This window comes from Chelonia mydas, chromosome 6, assembly GCF_015237465.2.
Source record: "Chelonia mydas isolate rCheMyd1 chromosome 6, rCheMyd1.pri.v2, whole genome shotgun sequence".
NCBI classification, from domain to species: Eukaryota; Metazoa; Chordata; order Testudines; family Cheloniidae; genus Chelonia; species Chelonia mydas.
This window is the reverse complement of record NC_051246.2, coordinates 35,642,510-35,668,638: the sequence shown is the minus strand read 5'-3', so window position 1 is coordinate 35,668,638 and position 26,129 is coordinate 35,642,510. Positions and strand designations below refer to the sequence as shown.

The 26,129-nt window shown below is 39.9% G+C and overlaps 1 protein-coding gene across 14 annotated transcripts in view; it reads left to right on the top strand.

The window, feature by feature from the left end:
- STK33 (serine/threonine kinase 33) overlaps positions 1-26,129 on the top strand; it is a 94,410-nt gene that overhangs the window by 57,762 nt on the left and 10,519 nt on the right. For all 14 annotated transcript variants that reach the window (XM_043549355.1, XM_007057104.3, XM_043549356.1 and 11 more), the window contains 6 exons: positions 1,592-1,730; positions 2,832-2,920; positions 13,101-13,185; positions 16,210-16,285; positions 21,138-21,250; positions 21,524-21,609. In XM_043549355.1, coding sequence (XP_043405290.1) covers positions 1,592-1,730; positions 2,832-2,920; positions 13,101-13,185; positions 16,210-16,285; positions 21,138-21,250; positions 21,524-21,609 — 588 coding nt within the window. The remainder of the gene's footprint in view (positions 1-1,591; positions 1,731-2,831; positions 2,921-13,100; positions 13,186-16,209; positions 16,286-21,137; positions 21,251-21,523; positions 21,610-26,129) is intronic.

Below are 26,129 nucleotides of genomic sequence, written 5' to 3'. Positions count from 1 at the left end.
GTGGGTGGAATAAGGCTGCCCTCCCCAGAAACCTTTTGCAAAGGCTTTGGGAGTACATCCAGGAGAGCTGCAAATGCCAGGGCAAATTAATCATTAAACATACTTGCTTTTAAGCCATGTATACTATTTTAAAAGGTACACTCACCAGAGGTCCCTTCTCCACCTGGCGGGTCCGGGCGGCAGCCTTGGGTGGGTCCGGGGGGGACTGCCTCCAGGTCCAGGGTGAGAAACAGTTCCTGGCTGTCGGGAAAACCGGTTTCTCCGCTTGCTTGCTGTGAGCTAATTACAACTTCATCATCATCATCTTCCTCGTCCCCAAAACCTGCTTCTTTGTTGCCTCCATCTCCATTGAAGGAGTCAAACAACACAGCTGGGGTAGTGGTGGCTGAATCCCCTCAAATGGCATGCAGCTCATCATAGAAGCGGCATATTTGGGGCTCTGACCCGGAGTGGCTGTTTGCCTCTCTGGTTTTCTGGTAGGCTTGCCTCAGCTCCTTAAGTTTCACGCAGCATTGCTTCGGGTCCCTGCTATGGCCTCTGTCCTTCGTGCCCTGGGAGATTTTGACAAATGTTTTAGCATTTCGAAAACTGGAACAGAGTTCTGATAGCACGGATTCCTCTCCCCATACAGCGATCAGATCCCATACCTCCCATTCGGTCCATGCTGGAGCTCTTTTGCGATTCTGGGACTCCATCATGGTCACCTCTGCTGATGAGCTCTGCATGGTCACCTCTGCTGATGAGCTCTGGCCAGCATGGCAAGCTGCAGGTGACCATGCAAACAGGAAATTGAAATTCAAAAGTTTGCGGGCCTTTTCCTGTCTACCTGGCCAGTGCATCTAAGTTGAGAGTGCTTTCCAGAGCAGTCACAATAGAGCACTCTGGGATAGCTCCCGGAGGCCAATGCCTTCTAATTGCGTCCACAGTACCCCAAATTCGACCCGGCAAGGCCGATTTAAGCACTAATCCACTTGTCAGAGGTGGATTAAGGAAATCGATTTTAAGAGCCCTTTAAGTCAAAAAAAAGGGCTTCATCATGTGGACGGGTGCAGGTTTACATCGATTTAACGCTGCTAAATTCTACCTAAACTCTTAGTGTAGACCAGGGCTTAGTGTCACTTTTTAGTCACTTACTTCACAGTTTGTGAAAGGGGGTTGGTTGTTGCTGCTTTGGACAGCACAAAGCTCAAGGACACTGTAATGATGCCACTGTATGATGTCCATTACAGTGGCACAGATCACTTTCGATGAGCTGTAAGGATATATTTTATCTTTTATTTAATTAGTCAAAGGTTGCTCATGTAATATGTATTTATAGCTTTATTCATAGTCATTAAAGAATATCTTATTGTGTCTTTTTAGGTTTAGCTATGCTTCTATAGGATTCTCTTTTTTAAGAAGTTGACAATATGCTTTGAATGAAAAACTCTTAGAACAATCATTAAAATCCATATTATTTTTTATTTTTGTTGTACATGTTCTTGAAAATTTGAGAGTTTTAGTACTCAAAATATTCAATATTTCTTGTGTTGTGTGTATATATATATATATATACAAGAAAATCACTATTTTGGTTCTTTATTAATGTTAGCGGATGTTCCTTGTAATGGAGCTGTGCGAGGATGGAGAACTTAAAGAAATTCTTCACAGGAAAGGACAATTTACAGAGAACGAGACAAGGCACATAATTCAGAGCCTTGCATCAGCAATAGTGTATCTTCACAAAAAAGGCAAGGATGTTCATTTTATGCATTTATTCATTGGCTCTGAATGTCAGTTTTTTGTTTAAAAGTAATAGTGATCTCTGTTTATATATGTTATTTATTTCCTAGAGTACTGGTGTCCCTGTGGCCTAGAAGTGAAGCATCCTACATTAGTGCTTCCCCCCACTATTTAAACCATTAACGTTTCCTTTTACTTATTTGTTCCGGCACCATCCATCTGACAATAACATGAATTTCTTCTTCTTAAGTCTCAACCACTTTGCATTACAGCATTAACTTATTTCAGCAGCTAAGTAAATAGTCTATTACAGCAGAGAGAAAGAAGCAGACGTGTAGTGCTCTAGATATTCCTTAATTATCTGTCCTCCACTTGGTGGAATGCAGTCAACATCAGCATTTTAATTCACTCCAGGGAAGCATTAAAATCCTCCACAGCCCATGACAGAGTTAACCAATTCAGCCAGAAAACTAGAGTTCAGTGTATCCAGTTATTTTTCCCTATATTGTAGGAGTATGAAGATTTGTATTTGAATAACACAGAAAATTTTATTCATCTCTATATTTTGGAATTAGTTGGAGGAATTAGCAGCTCCTCTTTTTCTCCCACCCAGACATATGATTCCTTCTCTGTGGAATGGCCCCTTCTTCAAAGCAAGTATGGCTTTGGTCTTCTCTCTATTTTTGGTGGGCAGAGAAAGGGAAATAAAGAAATCTACAATCCCATCCCCTTTGGTCTGTTGGATATGAGATGAGACTAGACTTATGAAAATATATGCACATTTTGTAAATCTATAATCCACTAGTTTTTTCTATAAGATGTTCACAGGTCTGCTATTGTATAACACAGAGCAATGCAAACTGTTTTTCTTATTACAGATCATCAGGAGGATGGATCCAAATTTGATCCAGATTTGGAATCTTCATATAAGACTCCTTGGATCAAAGGGCAAATACTCCTTCCTTTTAAGTTTTCAGTAATGGAAAGCTAAATGCATTGAAACTGAAACTCATTTGAATGAGTAATTTTCACAAGATAAAAACATTGGTCAGAATACTTTGACTACAAGTGATAAATACATTTTTAGTTATTGTTCTCTTCCTTGACAGATATTGTTCACAGAGATCTAAAACTGGAAAACATTTTAGTTAAAAGCAGTGAAACTGATGAAGAAAATGAAATGAAATTAAATATAAAGGTAAGACTAGAAATTGTAGCAACTGTTTGCTTTGAGCAATGGTTAGGTACCCAGGTATTAAAGTCAGCCCCCTAGTAATGCCTATTTGTAGCTTTTGAATAGAGCCACTCTATTGTGTTATTAAGAACACTAAGAAACCTGCCCAGCTTAATGCAGATATTATTGAAATGAATCATTTTGGAAGCTAAGTGCCACTGCTGAAAGATACTTTTGGGGGGGGGGGGGGTCAGATATCAGTGGTGTACCTTTAGGTCAGTTGAAACAAACCTTAAAGAAAGTATACCTTATTAATCTAGATCTACCTTAGGATAGTTCCAAACTCTTAGTAACACTAAGTTAGCAGGAATTCTAAGCTATAATTTTTAAATTGTGTATTGCCTATTTAATGTAAATGTGTTAGTAATTTAGAAAAATCACATCTAGACTAAGCCCTTGATTTAAATATAAATTATATACCATTCTAGGCTTTGTTGGATATTACTAAATATATACTAACTAAACACCATTAATGTACCATGTACTTATATCTATAGATTTTAATTGTAATAATGGGTCCTTGAAGGCTAATAAATCATATGTTATATACTAGTTGTTCCTCCATTTTAATAGCAGTTGCTGTGTGTTATTACAACCTAGTAGAATTGAAGTGTTGAATTGCTGATCTGCTCCAGTAGATAAAGTTGTATGTTCTATGTCGTGACATATATATCTATATAGAACATACTGCTTTATCTATATTATCTATATATTTATCTATATCATCAATAGCTATTAGCCAGGATGGGCAGGAATGGTGTCCCTAGCCTCTGTTTGCCAGAAGCTGGGATTGGGTGACAGGGCAAGGATCACTTGATGGTAACCTGTCTGTTCATTCCCTTTGGGGTACCTGCCATTGGCCACTGTCAGAGGACAGGATACTGGGCTTGATGGACCTTTGGTCTGACCCAGTATGGCCGTTCTTATGTTCTTATATCTCATATCAGTGTAATACTGATGCTTTTATAAAACGTTTGGAAAATTCCATGGTGCAAAATCCAGCCTACATGTACCTTGGAATCCACTTTGCATAACTTATTTTCATTCTGAGAAACATAAAATTCTGGATCTTGATCTCTCCCCCAGTGTGGGACATGTGGGCTACACCTCTCTTCCTGCAAATACCAGAGGCACTTCAGACTTGTCATGAGTCAGAACACCCATTCTGTTCTTATGCCCAATTCTCTGTCTCCAGCAATGCAAATAGAGCAGTGATTCAGCCCTCCTGGCTTATCCAGGATAGTCTTGCTTTTATACCTCAGTTTAGAATGGCACCACGCAAGATCTTTCTTCTCCTTCTCTCTCGCTCCTCTGTCCCTCAGGGCACTAAGGTTTTGCTAGGCTCCATTTTTTAATGGGGCTATCTGCAGAGATCTTTCCCTCTGTTTACCTTGTCCTCCTCATAGTAGACTAGGTCTGATGGAACAATCTGAAGACCAACGGAGAAAGTGAGAGATTGAGCTGTGGAGATCCTTTCATAGTTAGTGGCAGTAGAAGTGGTTGTAGGATAGGGGAGCCACAGAGACCAGGGGAGAACAGCTCCCCTGTTTTCCAGGCATTATGTATATGCAAGTACATGGCTTATAGAAAACCTTGCTCCTCATTTTCCCTTTGTCCTCTCAATCGCAATCTTCCTCTCCCTTTTCTTTCTCTCTTTCTCATCCCCTTCAAAATCAATTACTGCCATTGCTGCCTCTTCCCCCACAAAAGTAATGAATTGCCCCTCACCCCACAAAATCAGTTACAGCTGCTGTCAGCCCCATCATCTTTTTGTGGAACCCTTATGCTGTTGCTCCTGTTCCTGCTGCTCTCCTGAGATTTTTACATGCTTCCTTCAGCCCACTTCCTGAAGTGGGAGAATTGCTGTGATCTGTACTCTGCCCCTACCCATCACCGGAGCTTACAAGACTTGGGAGTATGGATGCTGGGATCTTCACTTCTCTCTCTCTAGCCTTGAGGAATGGTGTCTGCCTGAATCTTCACTATTCCTTTGACACTAGACCAGGGGTCTCAAACTCAATTTATCTTAGGGCCAATGCCAGTCCTCAAATCCTCCCAGCGGCCCAATAATGTCACTGAAGATGGTGTTCAGAAACGAAAACGTTTATATTCTATTTTTTATTTTGAATTTCTTAGAAATAATAAAACTGTCATACAACTGTATACAACTCTTCACCTGCCAGAGAGTTTTCAGTGTTTGCCAGACACCTGGCAACGCTTCAGTTCTGTCAGTTTGTTGATGTTCGGCCTCACTGACTGAGCAGCTGAAACCTTCAGGATTGCAGCGAGGTGTGCATCAGATAGTTGTGTTCGGTATTTTGATTTGTTTATATTAATTGTGGGGGGAAAAGTGATGCTGCCTCCATGGCTGACTCTGCCTGGCGACTAGTGATGGTATCTCTGTCTCTCCCCGAGCCAATGGGAGCTGCGAGGGGGTGGGGGGTTGCGGCGCCTGCCTCAGACATTGCCGGCAGTGTGTCTGCCTGCATCTCTCCTCCACGGGCTGCAGTGGGGAGGTTCTCAGGCCGCAGATGGCCCACGGACCGGGACTTTGAGACCCCTGCACTAGACGGAGGAGTAACAGCTACAGAAGGAATGTGGAGGCCTACAGCAGTGGTCTCCAAACTGGGGTGTGCGAGATGATCCCAGGGGGTGCACTGCAGCAGGAGTGCCGCCGGATGGCACTCTGCCGTTTTTTTTTCTTCGGCGGCAGCTCTGCACGTCCACGGCTGGTGTTCCCCTCTGGTGGCCCGCCTGTGGTAAGTCTTCCGTTCTTCTTCCGTCGGCAGCGCGTCTCCAGCAGGTCTTCTGGTCTTCACCCTGGGGTGCGCGAGCCAAAAAGTTTGGAGACCACTGGCCTACAGGAGCAGCCAGGAGACAGATGCTTCTTGGTGAAGGAATAGGTGCTGCTCAGTGTATGGCATATGCCAGCACAAGGCAGAGCCCCACACACCCCTGGATTTAGGGGGAGCCCTGAGTATAAGGGTAGAAACTCCTTTCAATTCCTGTCCACCACAAAGTATGAAAGGAGGGACTCTGCTGGGTAAAATTTCCCAGGGTAAAACTTGGGCCATGGACACCAGGAGAAAGGCCAGACCCGGGAGCAGGACCAATCCCTCCTTCCATTCCAAACTGCAGCTGGACTTGCCTCCATCCAGAAATAACACTAGAGGGCAGGATATTCCTTCTCAAGCATATGGGTCCTGGCAACTTCAGACATATGAACGCTGGGAATAGGGTAGTATGCTGTGAAGATATGGGCTCTTACACAGCCTTGGAGAAAAAGGGAAAACATCAGATCATTCTGAAGGCATTTAATAGCTTTTAGGACTAGGGATAGATGAATCTGTCCCTCAGGACACAAGGTACACAGGAGTCTATACCATATAGTAAGAAAAAGATCAGGAAGAGTTTGGTCTGTCTGAGTTCTCAAAAGGCTGAACAAGTTGATGGAAGAAGTTGAAATTCAGAATTTAACTTCCAGGATTGCAGCGGACTCTTGAAGGATTCTACTGATATTGGTGGAACTGGCAGGCACTAGTCTGCATATTACCATCAGGCCTTCTCACTGGCAGTCACCAATACCAATACAAAACATTACCTTTCATTCTGTTTGCATCCCTGAGAGTGTCCATGAAAGAACTGGCAGTGATATTATCCACTGAGTCTAGGAACTTATCCATTGATGGCATACTTGACCGAATGTCAGCACCAGGGACCTCGCGAGAGACTTAGTGTCTCTCCATGCTATGGATAAACAAGTTTGTAATATGAAGAATTCTCTAATCCCCTCTTGGAAGATTGCCAATCTGGGGGTTGAGAGAAACACAAGGAGAGCCTGTCTTCCCTATGCGATTCAGCAACATTCAAGCACTAATATTTAAGGTGATTCAGAGCCAAGAGTCATCAAGGCATCTTTACATGCATCTTTTAAAGTCTTGCATGGAGATTCCTATATGGATATGAGTGCATGAGAGGGCTTCAGAGATTAATTTTAGAGGCCTAGAATCTTTGTCTACAAGAGATGCAAAGGAAAGTAAAGATACCAGCCAGAGTGATGCAGTCCCCCAATTAATGGGCTTTTCCACATGAAGCCCATATAATGTAAGATTCTTCCTTCACAATCCAGATACTAGTTCATTCATCCTTTAGAAAACACTTTGAGCTTTATCTTTAATTCTCCACAGTCTCATTCTTGGACAGACAGTTGCTCCAGGTGGTGATCCTGTAGTAGATAAATACTGCTAATTTTAGGGAAGAAAGAACCTTCTTTCTGTCCTACATACCTTCTCCCTGTAATTTTCCCTACTCTTCTCTATATCCCAAATGTCTCCCATTAGGGGAGAGGTCAGGATCCAGAATGAAAAACAATTTGTTACCAGATGTTTTCCTTTCTGATACTCACCTATCCCACTTGGGTTATTTTTGTGATGACCTCTCCTTGGGTTCCTGTGTATAACTATCACAGTTGTATAGGGGGCTTACTGTCAGGCATTTTACATCTATCAACTAGTAGAAATTCAGCATTTTAGTTCATCTTGGAAGTGCTTGTTTTCACGGATCCTAGCAAGTGCCCCATCCTGGCCACCCATTGCTCTGAGGGGAGTCCAAGCCTTTATGCTCTGGATTCCCAGGGGTGTTTTACGATTTTTGAGCCTGAATGGAGTTCAGCCACTGCCCCAATCTAGGGGTCCTTACGCACTGCAGAGCCATTGTCCATTTTCTTTGAAAACTCATGGCGATCCGGGGAAGTCCCAGACAACTGGAAAAAGGCTAATGTAGTGCCCATCTTTAAAAGTGTGGGTAACAGCTTCTTTTTCTTTTTTTTTTTTTAAACCTACTCACACTCATCAGTTTCATATAGAATAAACCTCTAATTTGGTTTTTAAACACTAGCTAACTAACTAACTGTAATGATGCTGGTTCTGGCGGGACCCAACTGAGAGTGCCAATTCAGGACAAATTGCTTAAAGCAGGGCAGTTACAGCCCAAGGCTGGGGTTTTTCCCACCTCTAAGGCAAACCAAACCAGCCAAACAGAGCAGACTTTGGTCTCACCCCGCTGGCTAACCACAAGTCACACAAGCAATTCCCTTAGACACTCCAGTTTCCCAGTATCTTCACCAGTGCCATTTGTTATGGGGACAAATGGTTATGAAAACCAATACCCAGTAAAAGAAAAAAAGTTCTCTCGATCCCAAAGGATCAAGCCCCAGACCCAGGTCAATATACAAATCAGATCTTACCCACAAATCACGCTGTTGCCAATCCTTTAGAATCTAAAATCTAAAGGTTTGTTCATAAAAGGAAAGAAATATAGATGAGAGCTAGAATTGGTTAAATGGAATCAATTACATACAGTAATGGCAAAGTTCTTGGTTCAGGCTTGCAGCAGTGATAGAATAAACTGCAGGTTCAAATCAAGTCTCTGGAAGTACATCCGCAGCTGGGATGGGTCCTCAGTCCTTTGTGTAGAGCTTCAGTTTGTAGCAAAGTTCCTCCAGAAGTAAGAAGCAGGATTGAAGACAAGATGGAGGAGCTGCAGCAGCTTTTTATATTCTCTTGCCATGTGGTCTTTCTTTCTTTGTCTCAAAGACAAGCTGTCCATCACATGGCACTGAAAAACCTCAGCGTTCTGTCCATAGGCAGGTCCCTGCACACCTTGCTGAGTCATAAGGCAAGTCTGCCTTCTCGCAATGGATCAGTTGTATAGGTGATGGTCCTTAATGGGCCATCAAGCAGGCTAGGCAGAGCTGACACCAACTTGTCTGGAGTGTTCCCCAGAAGCATAGCACAGGTTTGAAATACAGACAGTGTAGAGCCAATATTCATAACTTTAACTATAAAAATGATACACATATAGACAGCTTAATCATAACCAGCAAACCATAACCTTGTTTTAGACACCTCATTCCACCCCCTTTATACAAGTTTTGGTGCCACTACAGGATTTTGGTTGCAACAATGATCTATATGGTCCCAGCTTATGTCAATAACGTCACACTAACTAACTAATGAAAAAGGTGTTTGGGGTTTTTCCAGACCAATTTTTCCAGCATCTGTCATTTCTTGGTTCAAGGAAGGTGCTGGGATCCCACTCTGGATCAGAGCAGGAGAACATTACCCACAGAACTGCCTGTAATAATTATTTTTCCACCCCCTGCCGTTTTTTTGTTAAAGAGCCAGCCGGTAAAGTTAAGGGAGCCACCAGTGATTTAATAGGTAGGCACAATCACATAGAGTACAGTGCAGAATGTGTTAAGCAAAGCAGAGTGCAGTGGACCCAAGCTGCTGACCAGCCAAGCAACTGTTTCTGAAGAGCTGCCGAAGAGCCTTCACCCTCTTTTCTCTGGTTCAGGCAGCTGAATAATGCTTTCAACAGCCCCTCTCCCCTGCTGCTGCTTGCTCCCTCTCAACTTTCCTACTGCTGTGCAAGGAACATGCAATCATTGCGAGGAGTGGGCCCACATGGGAGCATGCTCTAGTCACTGATAGAGTAAGGAGTTGTTTTCTGCAGCAGTCCAAACTCTGTGTGATTCTTAATAAACAGCTCTCTCATTTTCCAGACATTTTGGTTTTGCTTCTCTTGACTTTCCTTCCTGACTTCTGGCCCTCTCCCTACTTACCCCCACGATGGACTGTATCTGATTATTGCCTCTACTATCTGTAGTAGATTTTAGGTGAGCCTCCCAGCCTACCGTATCAACAAGGAAAGCAAAATGATTAACAGGAATTTTCCCATTATCCTTGGTATATTCTTTTTTGATGACCTCTGGGTCTAAGGTTATCTTGAATATCAGGAAAAACCTTTTAAATATCTTATGCTTAGATAGTGGAACAGGTTGCCTAGCAAGGTAGTTATGGAACAAACATTAGCAGTGTTTGATACAAAGTAACAGACATGTATGAAAGGAATGGGGTAGAGTCAGTGTTTTCCCCAGGAATTGAAATTAGGGTGTGTGTTCAAATTTATGGGGCGGGGATCAGGGCCGATGCGGGGTGAGACCATGAGGGTGAAGGTGGGCTGTATGGCACCATAGTAAAAACTGAAAAATGTTTCATGACCATTTTATTAGATTTTAAAATCATCACACAAATTAAAGTTGGCTACTCAAGCCTTCTGTGAAGCACTACATCTACATCCTTCTTGGTTTCTTGTTATAATTTTGCACAACTCTGTTAATGAACTTCTTGAATGCAATGCATTCATCTTTGGTGGCTTCTCATGTGTCCAGTATTTCTGTTCCTTCAATTGATATGCTCATTAGTTCATTCACATGATCAGGCAGAGGGCGACTTCTTTCAAAACACAAAATTCTATTCAATGATGAAAAAGAATGCTCAACTGTAGCTGTTGTGACTGGGAGTAGCAAGAGATGAATTCATACTTCTTTCAGCCCAGGAAACATAGCATAAAGATCAGGTCGAGCCACTAGTGATGGTAAAAAAGAAGTTGAAGTCAAATCTTCATTCATTCGTCATATGATATTCCATTCTGTGTTCAAACTCTCTATTCTGTCCTGAGCACGTGGCAGCCCCATTGCTGGTAGTGCCTCACTCCACTCAACTGTCAGTGTTTTATAAGACCGGGATCTGTAATCGCTATGTAGAGGTTGAGTAGAATGTAGAAGTCGCTGTTGTAGATTTTTAAGCATCAAGTCTATGTACTTTTTCAGTTGTCTTAACAAACACTTCTTGTCCTCCTCACTGAAGGATTCAATATAAATGCCTTCATTAGTCAACTTCTGGACTGAAGTCTTTGCTTCTTACAGTACTTTTTCAATGGATAGCTCTCTGACTGATCCAAATGTAGCTTCTATTGCTGGACAAAGATCTACTACTGTTGTAGCAGATGCCTGGATGGCATTGTTTAATGACCCAAGTGGTTTCAACAGTAGACTTACAAGAGAGAGAATGGCAATAGTCTTCTCTGTATGTAGTAGCAAAAGTAATCCACCAGCCTCACTACTTAGATCCATCCCATCTTGGTAGATACTTTCCAAAGCCAGTAATAATGGCTGGAGTAATTTTAAGACAACAGCCAAGGATCGCTCATGAGAAAGCCAGAGGGTTTTCCCAGGTTGGACTAATTTGAACTTCAATCTCAGTGTATCTTCTATATTTTCCAAGATATTCAGTCTTTCTGGACTCTTGCTGAAAAAAGAATATAATGAAGACATTAAACTTATAGCTTTTAAAATGTTTTTTGAAGAGTCTACAGCTCGTACTAGCGCTAGTTGGAGTAGATGGCCTCTGCATTGTGTATAGGAGAGATTAGGGTTACACTTTTCTCTGAGCAAAGCTTGTGCTCCACCATGTCTTCCAGAGAAGTTTGCAGCTCCATCAAGTGCACAAGCAGCCATCTGTTTGGGGTCCCATTGACAAGCATTTAACTCTTCTAAGATGTGGGTTGTCACAGATGCAGCCAATCTGTCTTCTATAACTCGAACATCTAGAAATGCATCTACTGGCCTACCACTGACATCAAGATAACATACACAATTACTTAATACGTGATGACCATTTGCATTGGTGCATTCATCAGCCATATATGCAAATTATTTGAATGTGATGAGAGAGTTCGTCACTTTTTCAACTGTTGAATCTTTCACTGTTGCACCACATGCGTCTAACCAGTCAGTTGAGTTTCTTGCAGAAAGATAGTGAGCATTTGCTGGTCTTGTTCGGAACCGGTGTTCAACTTCAAGATGAACAAGTGACAATGCACTTAACATTGGCCTCCAGTTTGTAGTGTATGTTACCTCTTCCGTAAATAGAAAGTATGATGCCACAGCCATGTTTGTTCGCATGAACTGTGTTGTGTCTCCAGCATTCTAACAGCCTCATTAACATTCACCGGTGTTGTCCTTGGTCAGAGGAGACTCAGAGTTCAGCGCTGCTTTCACATGAGTTCACATCCCAGGTGGGGGGCAAGAAGGCACCTTGCTCGTTCCTCCAGCTGCTCACTGTTCGCTCTGGCCACTGTTATTCGTTGTGCCACCGTTCACTCCATCTCTCTGTTGCCAGTGGCCCTGCACCGTCACCTTCTGCTGCCACCTGCCACTGTGACCTCTGCGAGTTGGTCTCTTGAGGTTCCACCTGGCTCTCAGGGATTTCAGCTGAGCTCTCAGTGGGGGAACCTCACTGCTAGTGCAGACTGGGCCTTCTCTTCCACAGAAACACTGTCCCACAGCAGGTCTACGCACTTAGACCTGATTATCAGTGATTTCAGCTGTAGTGGTCACTTAACAGACCAAAGACTGTCTATGGAGCCTAATCAGCGTTGTCTTTAAATAGGGGAGAGGGGCAGGTCAAATACTACTTGAGGCTCAGGCAGACCATCAAGCAAAACACCTGTCCCCACCCTCTTTCTTGATGCCCTCAGTCAGCACAGGGTAAGTACAGTTCTACTGCCCTTTACTCATACAATAAGAATAACAACATTTCTTTACCGTCTGCATTCAAGTGATTTGTAACCCAGCCCCAGCTAAAATCTATCACTTGGGCAACACAGCTCTATTTGCTGGATACCTAGGTAGATTAGGTGTGAATGTAAATACACTCTTGTCCTGAAGCCTTTCCCCCCAGCACCCAGCTCATCACTAGCTGTCAGGGAGAGCTCATTTAAACTTTGCTTATAAATCATAATTTGAAATTATTAGGTTGGCCAACAATCACTGAAATGAATGCACTGACATTGTTATAAAAAACAACCGCTGTATAAGGAAGCTAGTCTATGTTCATACTTTTCAAATCTATTATACTTTTTTCAGTTACACGTATTTTATGATACACTTTATATGCTTTTAAAGTGTGTATTAATGTTTCAGTTTCAATTCAAATTTCCAAACAATTGCTAAATTGGCAAAACTGCATGTAACTAGTTCACAAACCTGTGGCAGGGAGGTGTTGGGGAAATTCAGGGGGGGTAAGCACCCCCATTGGGGAGGTGTAGGGAAATCCCTGGATAGAGTCCTTCCTACCTAAGGTAGGAGATTGAGTGGGATGATTTGAGAGAGGTCCAGTCAAACTCCGTTATCTCTGACTACAGTCATTTTGCTACAAACAATAAATTCTAAGCTGGACAGAAGAACTTCAGCTTCATGTCAGTATGGATAGTTTCATTACTGTGTTGTTTCCTGTAGGTGACTGATTTTGGTTTAGCTGTACAGAAAGCAGGTGGTAGTGAAAGCATGTTTCAGTCTACGTGTGGGACTCCTACCTACATGGGTAAGTTCAGCACTTCATACAGTTTATGAATGTTTGTTTTATTCTTATTACATGAAGAAATGCAATATAAGTCTCCGTGTTCTTTCTTGCTCACAAATAGCCATGGAGAGGTGCTACTTCTAAGCTCCTTTTGTCAGGAGCTTCCCCCTCCCTTAAAGGAATTGGCATACCAGATCAGGCCAATGATCTGTCTAGTCTGATATCCTGTCTCTGATAGTAGTCTTTACCATATGCTTCAGTGGGAGGTGCAAGTAACTATAATGGATAATAATAATAATAGTGGAGAAGTTTCTTTCTAACCCTTGCAGTTATAGTGACCAACTTTGTGTCCTTGAAGCATGAGACTTTATATTCCTTATAAACTTCGTATCCTATCTTGTGTAAATGTGGATGTTCACAGTATCCATATTGTTTAATTCACTTTTTTTAATCCTACTAAGTTCTTGGCCTCTCCAGTAGCAGTGGATTACACAGACTAGAAATGCATTTTGTTGAATTTTTGCTCCCAGTATAACAAGGATAACACAGCTGTTGGATACTAACAAAGTACATGACTGTTCAGATGTCCTTCCTCTCTCCAGTCAGCCGGAGAGCAGGCTAGAAAGGTCTGAGGTCTTGCAGCGAGAGCTCACACTGTGGATCTAAGGGAAAGAGGCCTCGACCCATTCCCCACCTCCCAAAAAGCAGAATCCCAACCCTTACTCAGGCCTTCGGCATGCTCAGAATTAAAGGTCCTAACTAGAAACAGGAAACTTGCGCTTCTCAAATTTCACATACATCACCATCTTGCCCGCCCCCAAACCTCCCTCAGATAAAATGGGAGGACATGGAGACCCTAGTCTTCCTAAACTTTGCAAAGGGAAAAAGAGGTACAGAGGGATTAAACACTGAGGCTATGTCTACACTTCAGCTGCTACACTGAAGCTGTACCACCGCAACGCTTGACTGTCGACACTCACTACAACGTAGAGGAGGGTTCTGCTGTTGCTGTAGTTAATCTGTCTCCCCAGGAGGCGCTAGCTAGGTCAACGGAAGAATTCTCTGTCAACTTAGCGCTGTCTACACTGGGACTTAGGTCAACATAACTGTGTTCACCAATGTGTACATTGCTCACACCCCTGAGTGTTATAACTGGTTTGACTTGCCTTTTTAATGTAGATGTGGCCTAATATTGCTTCACATAGGAACTGCCATATGTGTGGTTCTTTCTCTGACAGTGACTGGTATCTGATGCTTCGGAAGAAGTTGAAGCGAATATTGAAGTTGGTAATTATGGAGTAACCTGCCCATAGATCAAATTTGTTAAAACTCCCTTCCTCCTCCCAAATCAGTTAGTAGATGTCTTATGACCTTCTAAACATTTTTTTTTATCTTGTATATTATGGATGTCCTCATCATCCAGTATCTAATTCTGTTTCAAATCCTACTGAGCTCTTTGCCTCAATGATACATTTAGGCAATGAGTTTCACAGATTGACTAGCTGACTATGAATTGTTTAACAAAGTAAAAACAGACCTCCTTCTGGGAAAGATAATGAAGAATAAAAAATTTAGCCCCACAGGCATGTCAACCTCCAAAAAAAATGGTACTGTATCTCGAAATATTTTTTAAAAGGAAGGTTCTGTGTAGGATGAAATTACTTTGTGATCAGTAGCTAACCTTTATAGCTAATCTAGAAATAGCTGTTCTTCCTAGTCAGCGTGTGTAACAAGTACAAGCTAGGCACTTAAAAATGCTTTGGGCCACATCCTCTGGTGATGTAATTTCATTGCCTTTATTGGAGTTACACCAGCGAAGAATCTGGTCCTCTATATTTTCTTCTTTTGGAGACATGAAACTGTATGAATTCTCCAGCTCTCGCACTTCACAATGGAACCCTCTTTTCCCCTTCTTTTAATAGATTAGATTAATGCTAGTATAAAATATTCTTAAAATATAATAGGTTAGCTAATATCTTAAGGATGAGATGATAGTTTGATTTATAGCTTTTGATAAATTTGGCAAATACCGACAATGGAATTACTTCTTTAAACGTTTTGTCTACCAGTTTTGATATTATGACAGTATTTTAAAGTACATTCTGTAGCTTGATATCTTCAAAGCAAGGGGCAAATGCTTTGAAAAGGAGACTTTAAATGAAAACAGAATGTTAAATAGTATGTTAAAATGTTATTGAGGTTGAGATAGTTAATCAGACTTTGTTGAGATGGTGGGAGAACACCTACTAAGACAGCCACTGTCAATTTGCTCCAGTGCTGTGTATGTTGGGGTAGTGATCCATGAAGCATTTAGCTTTCTCTTTCTCTCTGGGGCAAAACATGTCATCTTCATTGATTCTGGGAACGAGGACTTCAAGTCTTGCAGTGAGCTCATGACCTTCAGTCCCATAATGTAGCAGATAAACCATCACCAATTTGGCCCCAAAGCAGCATTTTTTTTTTAACATACGGCTGTATCAACATAAAAATGATTAGTGAATAGATGAGTGTGTGCATTTTGTAATCTAGTACACATAGAAATAAAGATATAAACCTATTTGAGTGTTCAAAAACATTTTTATTTTCAGGATTGTTAATTTTTAAAAATTCTGTACACTGTACAGAGTATATGTTAGACAATAGGTGCTACCAAAAGCCCTTATGCTTTATGAAGAAAAAGTGAATATTCTTGCATATTACACTTTTCAGAAAGGAAAAATATTTATGTGGTATCATGCTGTACGTTAAATCAGTGTTTTATAAATAATGTTTTAACAATTTACGACTTGAAAAACAATACCACATTTAGTCACACAGTTAATGTCACAATGTCACAATCCTGTTAGAAGCTAAATGATAAAAGTGAGGACACATCAACATGAATTGTTAAGGCCTGTACATTATTCATTTAAACATCTGCTGTTGGTTCTTTTTTTCATGGGGGAATAAATTACACCACATCAGCACATTCTTCATGCTTTGTGTTTAAGCATTGAAAAATAATTTTTTCTATTATTAATATTATTTTTTCTGCTTGGTTGGTAGCCCCAGAAGTTATCAGTGCCCATGACTATAGCCAACAGTGTGACGTTTGGAGCATAGGCGTCATTATGTACATGCTGTAAGTAGTTTGTAAAATCAGTATAAATGTACTGTCCCTTTATAATAAAACTGCTTATGAATTTTCATTAAAATAAAAAGTAAACTTGTATGCAAAGAGGTTTTAGACTGGAGATCTTTGAGATAATAACCTATATGAAATATATTACAAATGAATGTCCCAAAAAGAGAGCTAAAAGTATGCTCAGATTTTGAAGAATACATATTTAGTTTATGAACCAGTTTATAGTCCTGAAATAACATCTGATTACAGAACATTGCATTGTCATTCTAAAAAATTAAACTAAGGATTTAGGTGTTGTCTTTTTAACATGCTGGCCTGAGGGAATTGGCTATTGACTTGCAAATTATAGGGTAAATCCTCAAATGGAATGCACAACCCAAGGAAAAAAGCTGCATACCCAGGGAAATGTGCAGGGAAAGGCGCAGGGCTTGTCTAAATGGTGCTGCAGTGCAGACTAGAGGGGTGTGAATTGTAGAATGTTCGAATGTGTCATGCTCTAGCTGCCTTGTGTAGATCCTGCTGGCATGAACTAAAAGATACCTAATGCATGTTAACGTAATCCTGTCTGAAATGTGACTACATCAATGCGAACTAGATACCTTTTAGTTGGCATCAGCACAGTCTGCATGGGATAGTTAGAGCATGACACATTAGAGCGTTCTACATTTCACACCCTGCTGTTTTGCACTGCAGCACCTTTTCTCCAGTTTATAGTAGCTAGCAGGCAGTTATGGTGTGCAATGGCTGCAGAGTCTCTCTGCACAGGTTGTCTGTCCTCATGTAGCAGTAATGAAGAAATTCCACTTCATTCTGGGCCTTACATGTCTGTCTGAAAAGATGCTGGATTTGACTCTTTGTGATTTACCTTGATGCTATCAAAGCATGCTGTTGTAGGAGGGACTGTACGCATGTCTTTAATAAAGCTTCTCATAATGTAGCAGCAGTACCATGCCTAGACAGCAGTACATTCATTGTTACCAAATTATGAGATGTTATTTCTCAGAGAGAGAAATGTGTCAAAATTAGTTATTAGCTGAAAAATCATACAAGCATATCCCAATTATTAAAAACAAGATACAGCAAAAATACTTACAGGAGTGCCTTGCATAATACAGTCTATAAAGAATGAAAAGTGAGACTTACATAAATTAAAGGTGACATTGCTTACAGATGCTCTTTTTGATTTAATATTTGCATATTCTTAATTTTTCTCTTGGTCTCTTTCTCTTCTTAGTTTCCTTCTCCCTAATTCATGGTTTTAATGTATTCATGGTTTAGAGCCTTGCTTCCTTCTATTTGATCCACTAGTGTGCTTTCTATGCCAAGACTTTTCTACTCTTGCGTGCAATCTGATACTTTTATGTTCTAGCCTTTGTGCGCATGTGCACACACACACAATTCATATTCTCATACCTTCCCCCTTTTGGGGATTTGTTTTTCTTTCTCCATGCAGTGGTTCCTCTGTCTTTGGTTTTTTTTACTTTGCAACTAACCCACCTTTGTTTTTCTTCTCAGCCTAACAAAGGCCTCATCGTAGTTTTATTACCTGTATTCTTATTTTTATTTCTAGTGTGTATTGTGTTATGTGAACTTTTTTATGCTTATGCATCATCAGTTTTATGGTCCTGTTTTATGGTATTAATGTTGGTATGGCAGTAGTTATAGTTGCACAACTCAGTACAATAGAATATATTTTAAAATGGGCATTAGAAATTGGGTGATTTGATTGGCTAATAAGAATTCTGAGCTGTGTCTGCAATCAGCACAATTCACTGCTCAGAACTTGTAGAATTCGGAACAGTGAATTGTGTTGCTAACAGTCACAGCTCAGAACTTCTGACCTTATTCCTTAATTAGCAATATAAATATTTTTAAATTAGCATTTTATAATCACAGCAATGCTAGAACAGTGTAGCATTAATTCACACCTAGTTGTGTTGACAGCACAAGATTGAACATACTGTACGTGAGTTAATAGAATCCATTTCACACTTCTTTTATTGCTTAATTTGAAAATAGTATTAGAGAAAGCGGTAGGATAGTCTTCTATTAAGTCTGTTTTTGCAAGTGGCGCCTCCCTCGCCCTCAGCATCATGGCATAAGTTTCTGGTCTTCCCTTAATGGGTTTAAAGAAGCTATTACAACCATTACTGCCACTATCACAACTATGACCCTTCTAGGCTACTATTAATGCCTCCCTTTGACATGCTCCATCCTGACACCAAGTGTATTATTGCCACGAGAGGCTTGATCTCTACTTATCTGGGGGGCATAAGGTGACTCATGAACTCAGTTTTAATGAATGATAATTTACAGGACTGTCTCTGCATAATGGGACAATGCCAGCATAATGCATTTTTATATATAATTTAAGCTGAGGTGTACTTTAAACTTTCCATTTTGTTTCTATTTTAATGTGAAGTGATAGAATCATAAACAATAGTAATCAATGAAGAGAGTCCATTAACATGTAGAAGTATGTTAGTTTATTGATGAATAAAGGAATCTTGTTGCTCAGTAGGCTAAGTGTATGCCTAAATTCTGTTGTGTACTGGGTAGGGGTAAAGAGTTTCTTTCCTGTGTGCAATCAGCACTGCTTTGTAGCAGTTCAGAGGGTGCTAATAGAGACAGCTAGCTAACATGTTACCCTATAGGTAAGGCTTTTACCTAAGGAGGCAAATCTAGCCCTCCCTCCCTCGTCCATGCCCCGTGGCTAGTGTATACATTGCTTATAGCACTAACCAATAGCTGACGGCAGATATGGGGTACACAAATCCTGTCACTGTCCAGTATTTATAGCATCATAGATTAAAATGAAGCCATGCTTAAAATTCTTTCTTTTCTTGAAATTGAGTTCCATGTGGATAAGTGCCGGGGATGGGAGAGGAAAAAACCATGAAGGATAAAAGAGAACAGAGTAGTTTTTGTTAAAAGTGATTTTGAGATTAAAGCTTTACGGGAGGAAAAAATGCTAAAATATTAATTTTATGTTTACCTTAACAAAATTAAAAAAAAAGTAAAAGAAATCCCAGGATAAAAATTTTATACTTTGATACAAAGTGACAGACATCCTTCACTAGGAGATGCCAACTACATTTTCCGTAGCTATTTCTGTGTTTTGAGAGTAGAGCTAAGAACTTAATTTGTGGCAAATAATTTATTTGATTAATTTAGGCTTTATTTCTGTTTTCAAATAGTCCACGAGCAGAATTTATTCACTATTTGAAATTATTTGCCATGTAAGTCTTTGTCTGTAGATTGTTCACAAGCAATTTGTTATGAATATTTGAAATTTAATTTCTGGTGATTAGTTTTTATTCAAAACATAGGTCGTATATTTCTGCTCTCTGATTTGATCATCATTCAGTAGACTGTAGTTTCCATGGTAAATACTTTGCATTTACAAGTCCAAAATTTACTTTCCAGGAATATTATATTGTGATCACTTCGAATTTGGCGTTTCTGTGAACATTCCTTTTGGTAAACTAGAATGTTCACAGAAACCGAACACAAAAGGGTCAAGAACATAGGCAAAGGAAGTTCATTTATTTAATATTTGCACAAATGTTTTCTTAATATTTGCCCAGCTTTGTTTTGAATGTGTTCATTTGTTTGTTTCTTTCCACATTAGTCCGTATATAATTAATATAAAAGATAAAAATGTAGTAATGCTGTATTGTATTATTTCCTTTAAGTGTAAACTGAATTGGCAGACATGAAGTCCAATACCATGTAGTCCAGTCATTTGTTTTAATACTGTACTTACTCTACTATCAAGAAATTTGTTATATAATTTATTTGATACCAAGAAATACCAGGGATGTCTGTGTTCGCAAATAATTTACACACATGCGCGCACACATGTATCTCCTAGATATTTTTCTGACACTTCTGTAGATTTATTTTCTTAATCACTTTTCTGTTGACACATTAGTTTAGATTATACCACATCAGGCAATTTCCACATTATGTAGCTCAATAAAGTGTTGAGATGTGACTACATATAGTAAATGTCAAATTTAAAAAGATCAAAGTTACTTAATTTCCTATAGTGCAGTTCTTTCCTGAAAATTGACTTTGCTCAAAGGATATCTTGAGTTTCCATCTTTCTCTCTCAATGACTTATGTCAATTTTTTTTCAATTTACAGATTTAAAAAAATGTTCTAACTACTAGTGCCACAAACTCAGCCTGGGCTCTGAGAACTGAACTAGGCTCTTTCTGACTCGTGCATTTTGCGGGCTGAAACTGTGTTTACCTCTGTTTGAACAACCCCATGCAAAATAATTTATTAGGTTTAAAGGTCTGAAGGCACCATGATAATCATCTAGTCCGACCACCTGCATAACATAGACCACAGAACAATAATTCCTAAATTGAGCCCAGTGACTTGTGGTTGAACAAGAGCATATCTCTTAGAAAAACATCCAGTCCTGATTTAAAGACTTCAACTCACAGAGAACCAAACATGTCTTGGTCAATTATTTCAATAGTTTATTATCATTGTTAAAAATTTGCACCTTATTTCCAGTTTGAATTTTTCTAACTTCAGCTTCCAACCATTGGATTTTGTTACACCTTTGTCTGCCAGATTAAAAATCTGTGAGATATTAGTCATCTTCTCCCTTTGTGGGTTGTGACTGAGACTGTAATTAAGTTACCTCTTAAACCTGCTTTTTGATAAGCCCCTTAATCTCTCCTAGTAAAGTATATTTTTCAGATCTTGAAATATTCTTATAGATCCTTTCTGAACCTTCTCCAGTCATACGGGTCTGTTTTATTTTGTGTACCTGTTATTCCATGAGTGGAAAATGGTAAGAATCTATTAATTGACCTTACTTTTATTGTAGATTATGTGGTGACCCACCCTTTATAGCAAGCTCAGAAGAAAACCTTTTTGAACTAATAAAGAAAGGAGAACTGCACTTTAATAATCCAATTTGGCAAACAGTTAGTGAGGCTGGTAAGTACTCAACTGTCTGATAAAACAAACACCAATAATACAACAATGAACTCAGCAAACAATTACAGTATTTTGGACCTCCTTAAGTAATTTTCTCATAAAAGTAAAATTGAGTCTAAGAAAAAAATTCACTTAAATGATTTCATGAACTAACTTCATCTCATTATAAGTAAAATATTCTCTGCTGAATTAAAGCACTCACAGACATTTGGGAGATGTGTTGGGTTTGTTATAATTAACAGAAATTAGATTTATCAAAGTGTCTTTTTATAGCTAAACATGTACTGCAGCTACTTCTGAGAGTAGATCCTGCCCACCGAATCACAGCTAATGAATTGCTTGATAACCTGTGGATAACAGTAAGTTTTGAGTTTTTTCTTTAAAAAATTCTTCCCATCTTATGTTTTCTAACTGAATTTTGACCTTCCAGCCATGGATGCTGTATCACCTCTGTCCTTTCCAATAAATAAACAAACATAGCCTCCTATTTGGGTCTGATCCAGTTCCCACTGAAGTCAATAGGAGTATATCCACTGACTCCATTGGGCTTTGGATAAGGCCCTTAATCTCTTACCAGGGCCTGAGACTGCGTTTCTTACCCAAGCAAATTTATGTTGACTTCAAAGGGTGTTTCATCTCCACAAGGAAGTACAGAATCGGGTCCTAGCTGATTAAATCTCACAACATTCCTGTAAAGTTGGTCAATGTAATTATACCTGTTTTTTTAGAGGGGCAAATTGAGCCACAGAGAAATAGTGACTTTCCCTAGAAAAGTGAGTTATAGAGCCAGGAAGAAAATCTAGGAGTTCCAAACCCATTCTCTAAGTTCTGTAAGCACTGCACTATGGTATAGAACATCTAAACGATGAGACTATTAAACACTCAGGTGGTTATCAAAACACATGCACCCCATTATGCAGCTAATTGGAAGGTCAGGCAGAGGGGATGGAGATGGGGGGATAGCAACAAAATAGTAGTGGTAGCCATCCTTAATTGCTCTTGCAGCTGGGCTCAATGCTAAGAGGACACAGAGGCACCTGAGGCTCATCAAGAATCATTGGCTCTGTAGGGGAGCTAGAACACCTCTATATGTCACTCAGAATGAGCTACCAGTTTCTCATCACTCCTTCAGCCCCAACAGAGCCACTCCAGCAGCAATAATATGGCCCTGCTCCAGCTGAGCAGGGAGATCTCAGAGGAGACAATCAACTACTGTCATGTGAATTCTTGAGGCAGGGCCACAGCTGACCCTGGCACTCTCTCAGTGGCTTGTGAAGTGTGATGACACCTATATTAATTCTGCCTTGACGTACCAAGAGAACCTCCCTGTTCTGTGCATCAGTAAACTGTGGACCTGGAAATCTGCTTTAATTTTTGGTTTGTGGCTTACCAAACTGTACATTGGTGGAGTTCTAGTGTAAATCATGTATAAGAGCTACAAAATTTAAACAGAACATTCCCCTAATTCATAATAAACCTTTCCTTCTTTTCATACTATACATTTCTCAAACACTAGACTTAATTTACTGTGTTATTCTTCATTTAAAAAGTAAGTAGGAGAATAGTTTTTCTCAGATCTAGCTATGCATTTTTCACTGAGCCCCATGTAAATTATTTTTATAATTACTGGTAGTAATTATGTGTCCAACACCTGCAAATTTTAGTTTCAGCACAGGACAATAACCCAGATTCTCTGTCAAGTTTGGATTTTTATAGATAATGGGATGGATTTTTAGCCCAAGATCATATTGGCTTCTGCTATCACAGACCCTGAGAGCAACCCCCCACCTGCAGGAAGTCCATTGGTGAGGGGAGTGTAGTTACAGAAGGCATCTACAACCACTCCTCTGTCAAGGACGAGTGTACTGAAAAGTGGGAACCAGGGGATGTGCTGATTTAACAGAACCCCAGGTACAAGGTTCCAAGCATAATGTAAAGCTGTTCCTTCATGACAAAACTCTCTGGAGCCAGTAGTACTGCAGACAGCAATCTCTCTCCTACCACCACTCTTATAAATTAAGTGTGGGAACGCATAACTGACCTCTAAGAAAATACCCATTTTAACTGACTCTGTTTAAAAAATGGGTGCACTTATCATGGCTGTTTCCTTAAATGTAGATGGGACTTCTGTTGAATATATGCATATCTCTGTTCAGACCTGAGTCCTGCAACTGTTTTTTATTAGTAAATTGTTTTATTTAATTTTCCCCCAAACATTTGTTTTCTTGTATACGAGACTCTGATATTGTGGCATTCGAAGAGGAGTAGTTAAATGTTTTTCAGTTTCCAATAAGAAACTCGCTAGATTTGCTAAGGAGTGTAGAGTGAGGAAGTGAGGACTTTCAGTGATAAGTGATACTACTTATGTGTTGTCTTCAGTGTTCCTTAAGATATCTGAGGGATCTGTAGCTCCTGTTTAACTTCAGTGGGAGTTGTCGGTGCCCAGTACTGAAAATCAGGCCACTAGTTTCTACTTCATGCTTGTGCTTTGATAGCATTTTTGAAGTGTCCAGATGGGTAACATGAAAGTGCAATATCATGTAGAGATTTGTAGTGCATAAAAAAATAAAAAATTAACCCCTCGGTGCCAAGTGACACATGAGTTCCTGCATAAGAGTTAATGCATTTGGCATTGGCATTACAATTTCCCACCAGGAAATCTCAACCACCTGTACCCAAAAGTTATACAGTCACAAGTCATCCTGCATAACAAAAAGTGACATGTCAAAGATAAATGTGGAAAAATAATAAACAAAATTCATTGTAGAATTACATTGCAGTTACAGTTAAATCAACAAACCTCAAGACCAATTTTAGTTAGTAATTACCACAGAGGTTTATCTGTTGTCTGTTTCAGACGCTATGTAGTTTGGCTGTGGGCTGTGCGAAGGATTGCTGATTAATTATTTACAAATACTTATTAATACAATTTTATTTCTAGTTTTGATTATTTTTGATATACACCATTTTGCTGCTTTTCCCAACCCTTTTCACTTTCCCCTTTCATCGTCTGAAAAAATAGGCAAAAAAGAGTCCAGAAAAGAGGAATCTTGTTAAGGTCATATGAAGGCGAATAATTGTACGGCTTGTGTCTAAAGGATCTGCTGGTACATTATATTTTGAACATCATCGATATAATTCTCTTCACGAATTTTTAGAACCAATATAGTTTATTATTTTGTGCATAGTTTAGTGCAATCCTATAATTTCCTATCAACTGTTCAACGTTGATATTTGCACACAACCTATATTCCATTTCCTTTCTATCTAGCACTGTATATTTTAAGCTAGAAGGTACTACATCTCTTTTTTGCTTCACTGCCCACTGTGAGAATGTCTGAGGTGTTTTCTCAGCACTGAGACTGGCAGAGGGTGCTGTTTCCTTTCAGACAAGGGGTTTGGATTTCCCCCTGCTATTAATGTTTTTTTTTTCTTGGTTCAGTCTGTGAACACTGTTGAAGGTGAACTCTTCCACAGGGTGGATGTTTTATCATTTTCTGGTGCGGTGATACAATTTCTCTTTGGTGAAGTTACCAGTATATGATCTTGCTTGACGTGGAACCTGGAGGCACAGCATTTTTCTGAGTATAAACTTCCACACGCAGAATGAGATTTTTCATTTCTTTTGGCTACAAACTTCTCAAAATCAACCTTCAGTAAAACAAACCTCTACTATTTAATTTATGGCCCCAATTCAGCAGAACATTTAAGCACATGCTTAAACCCATCCCTATTCTGCAGATTACATAAAGGTGTGCTTCACTCCCATTTAAGTCCAGGGCATTTAAAAATGTTCCTAAAGGTATACGATGCCTTAAAGCCCAGATTTTTAAATGTATTTAGGCATTGCCTCAGAAAGGTCGTAACTGATTCACTCGTACAACATTCCTGTAAAGTAGATTGGTATTATTTATATCTATTATATAGATGGGCAAATTGAGCCACAGAGAAATTGTGGCTTTCCCAAGGCAATTAATGCATTTAACTGCCTTAGGAGCCTAACTCTGAGCTTCAAAAGTGATTTAGGAGCCTAAATCATATTGACATTCAACAAGACTTAGTCTCCAAAATCAGCTAGTTTTTGGAACACTGAGCAGAACAATACTAAAAGAGTTTTTTAAATAGTTTACGTACAAAAATAATCCTGGCAATGGTATTGGTCCATGGAAATGGTAGATTTATAAATAATAATACAGAAAATGCAGAGTTGTTCAATAAATATTCCTGTTCTTTATTTTGGGAAAAACAGATGATATAGTCTCATCATATGGTGATAACACTTTTTCCATTCATAGAATCATAGAATATCAGGGTTGGAAGGGACATCAGCAGGTCATCTAGTCCAACCCCCTGCTCAAAGCAGGACCAATCCCCAACTAAATCATCCCAGCCAGGGCTCTGTCAAGCCTGACCTTAAAAACCTCTAAGGAAGGAGATTCCACCACCTCCCTAGGTAACCCATTCCCATGCTTCACCACCCTCCTAGGGAAAAAGTTTTTCCTAATATCCAGCCTAAACCTCCCGCACTGCAATTTGAGACCATTACTCCTCATTCTGTCATCTGCCACCACTGAGAACAGTCTAGATCCATCCTCTTTGGAACCCCCTTGCAGGTAGTTGAAAGCAGCTATCAAATCCTCCCCTCATTCTCTTCTGCAGACTAAATAATCCCAGTTCCCTCAGCTTCTCCTCATAAATCACGTGCTCCAGCCCCCTAATAATTTTTGTTGCCCTTCGCTGGACTCTTTCCAATTTTTCCACATCCTTCTTGTAGTGTGGGGCCCAAAACTGGACACAGTACTCCAGATGAGGCCTCACCAATGCCAAATAGAGGGGAATGATCAAGTCCCTCGATCTGCTGGCAAGGCCCCTACTTATA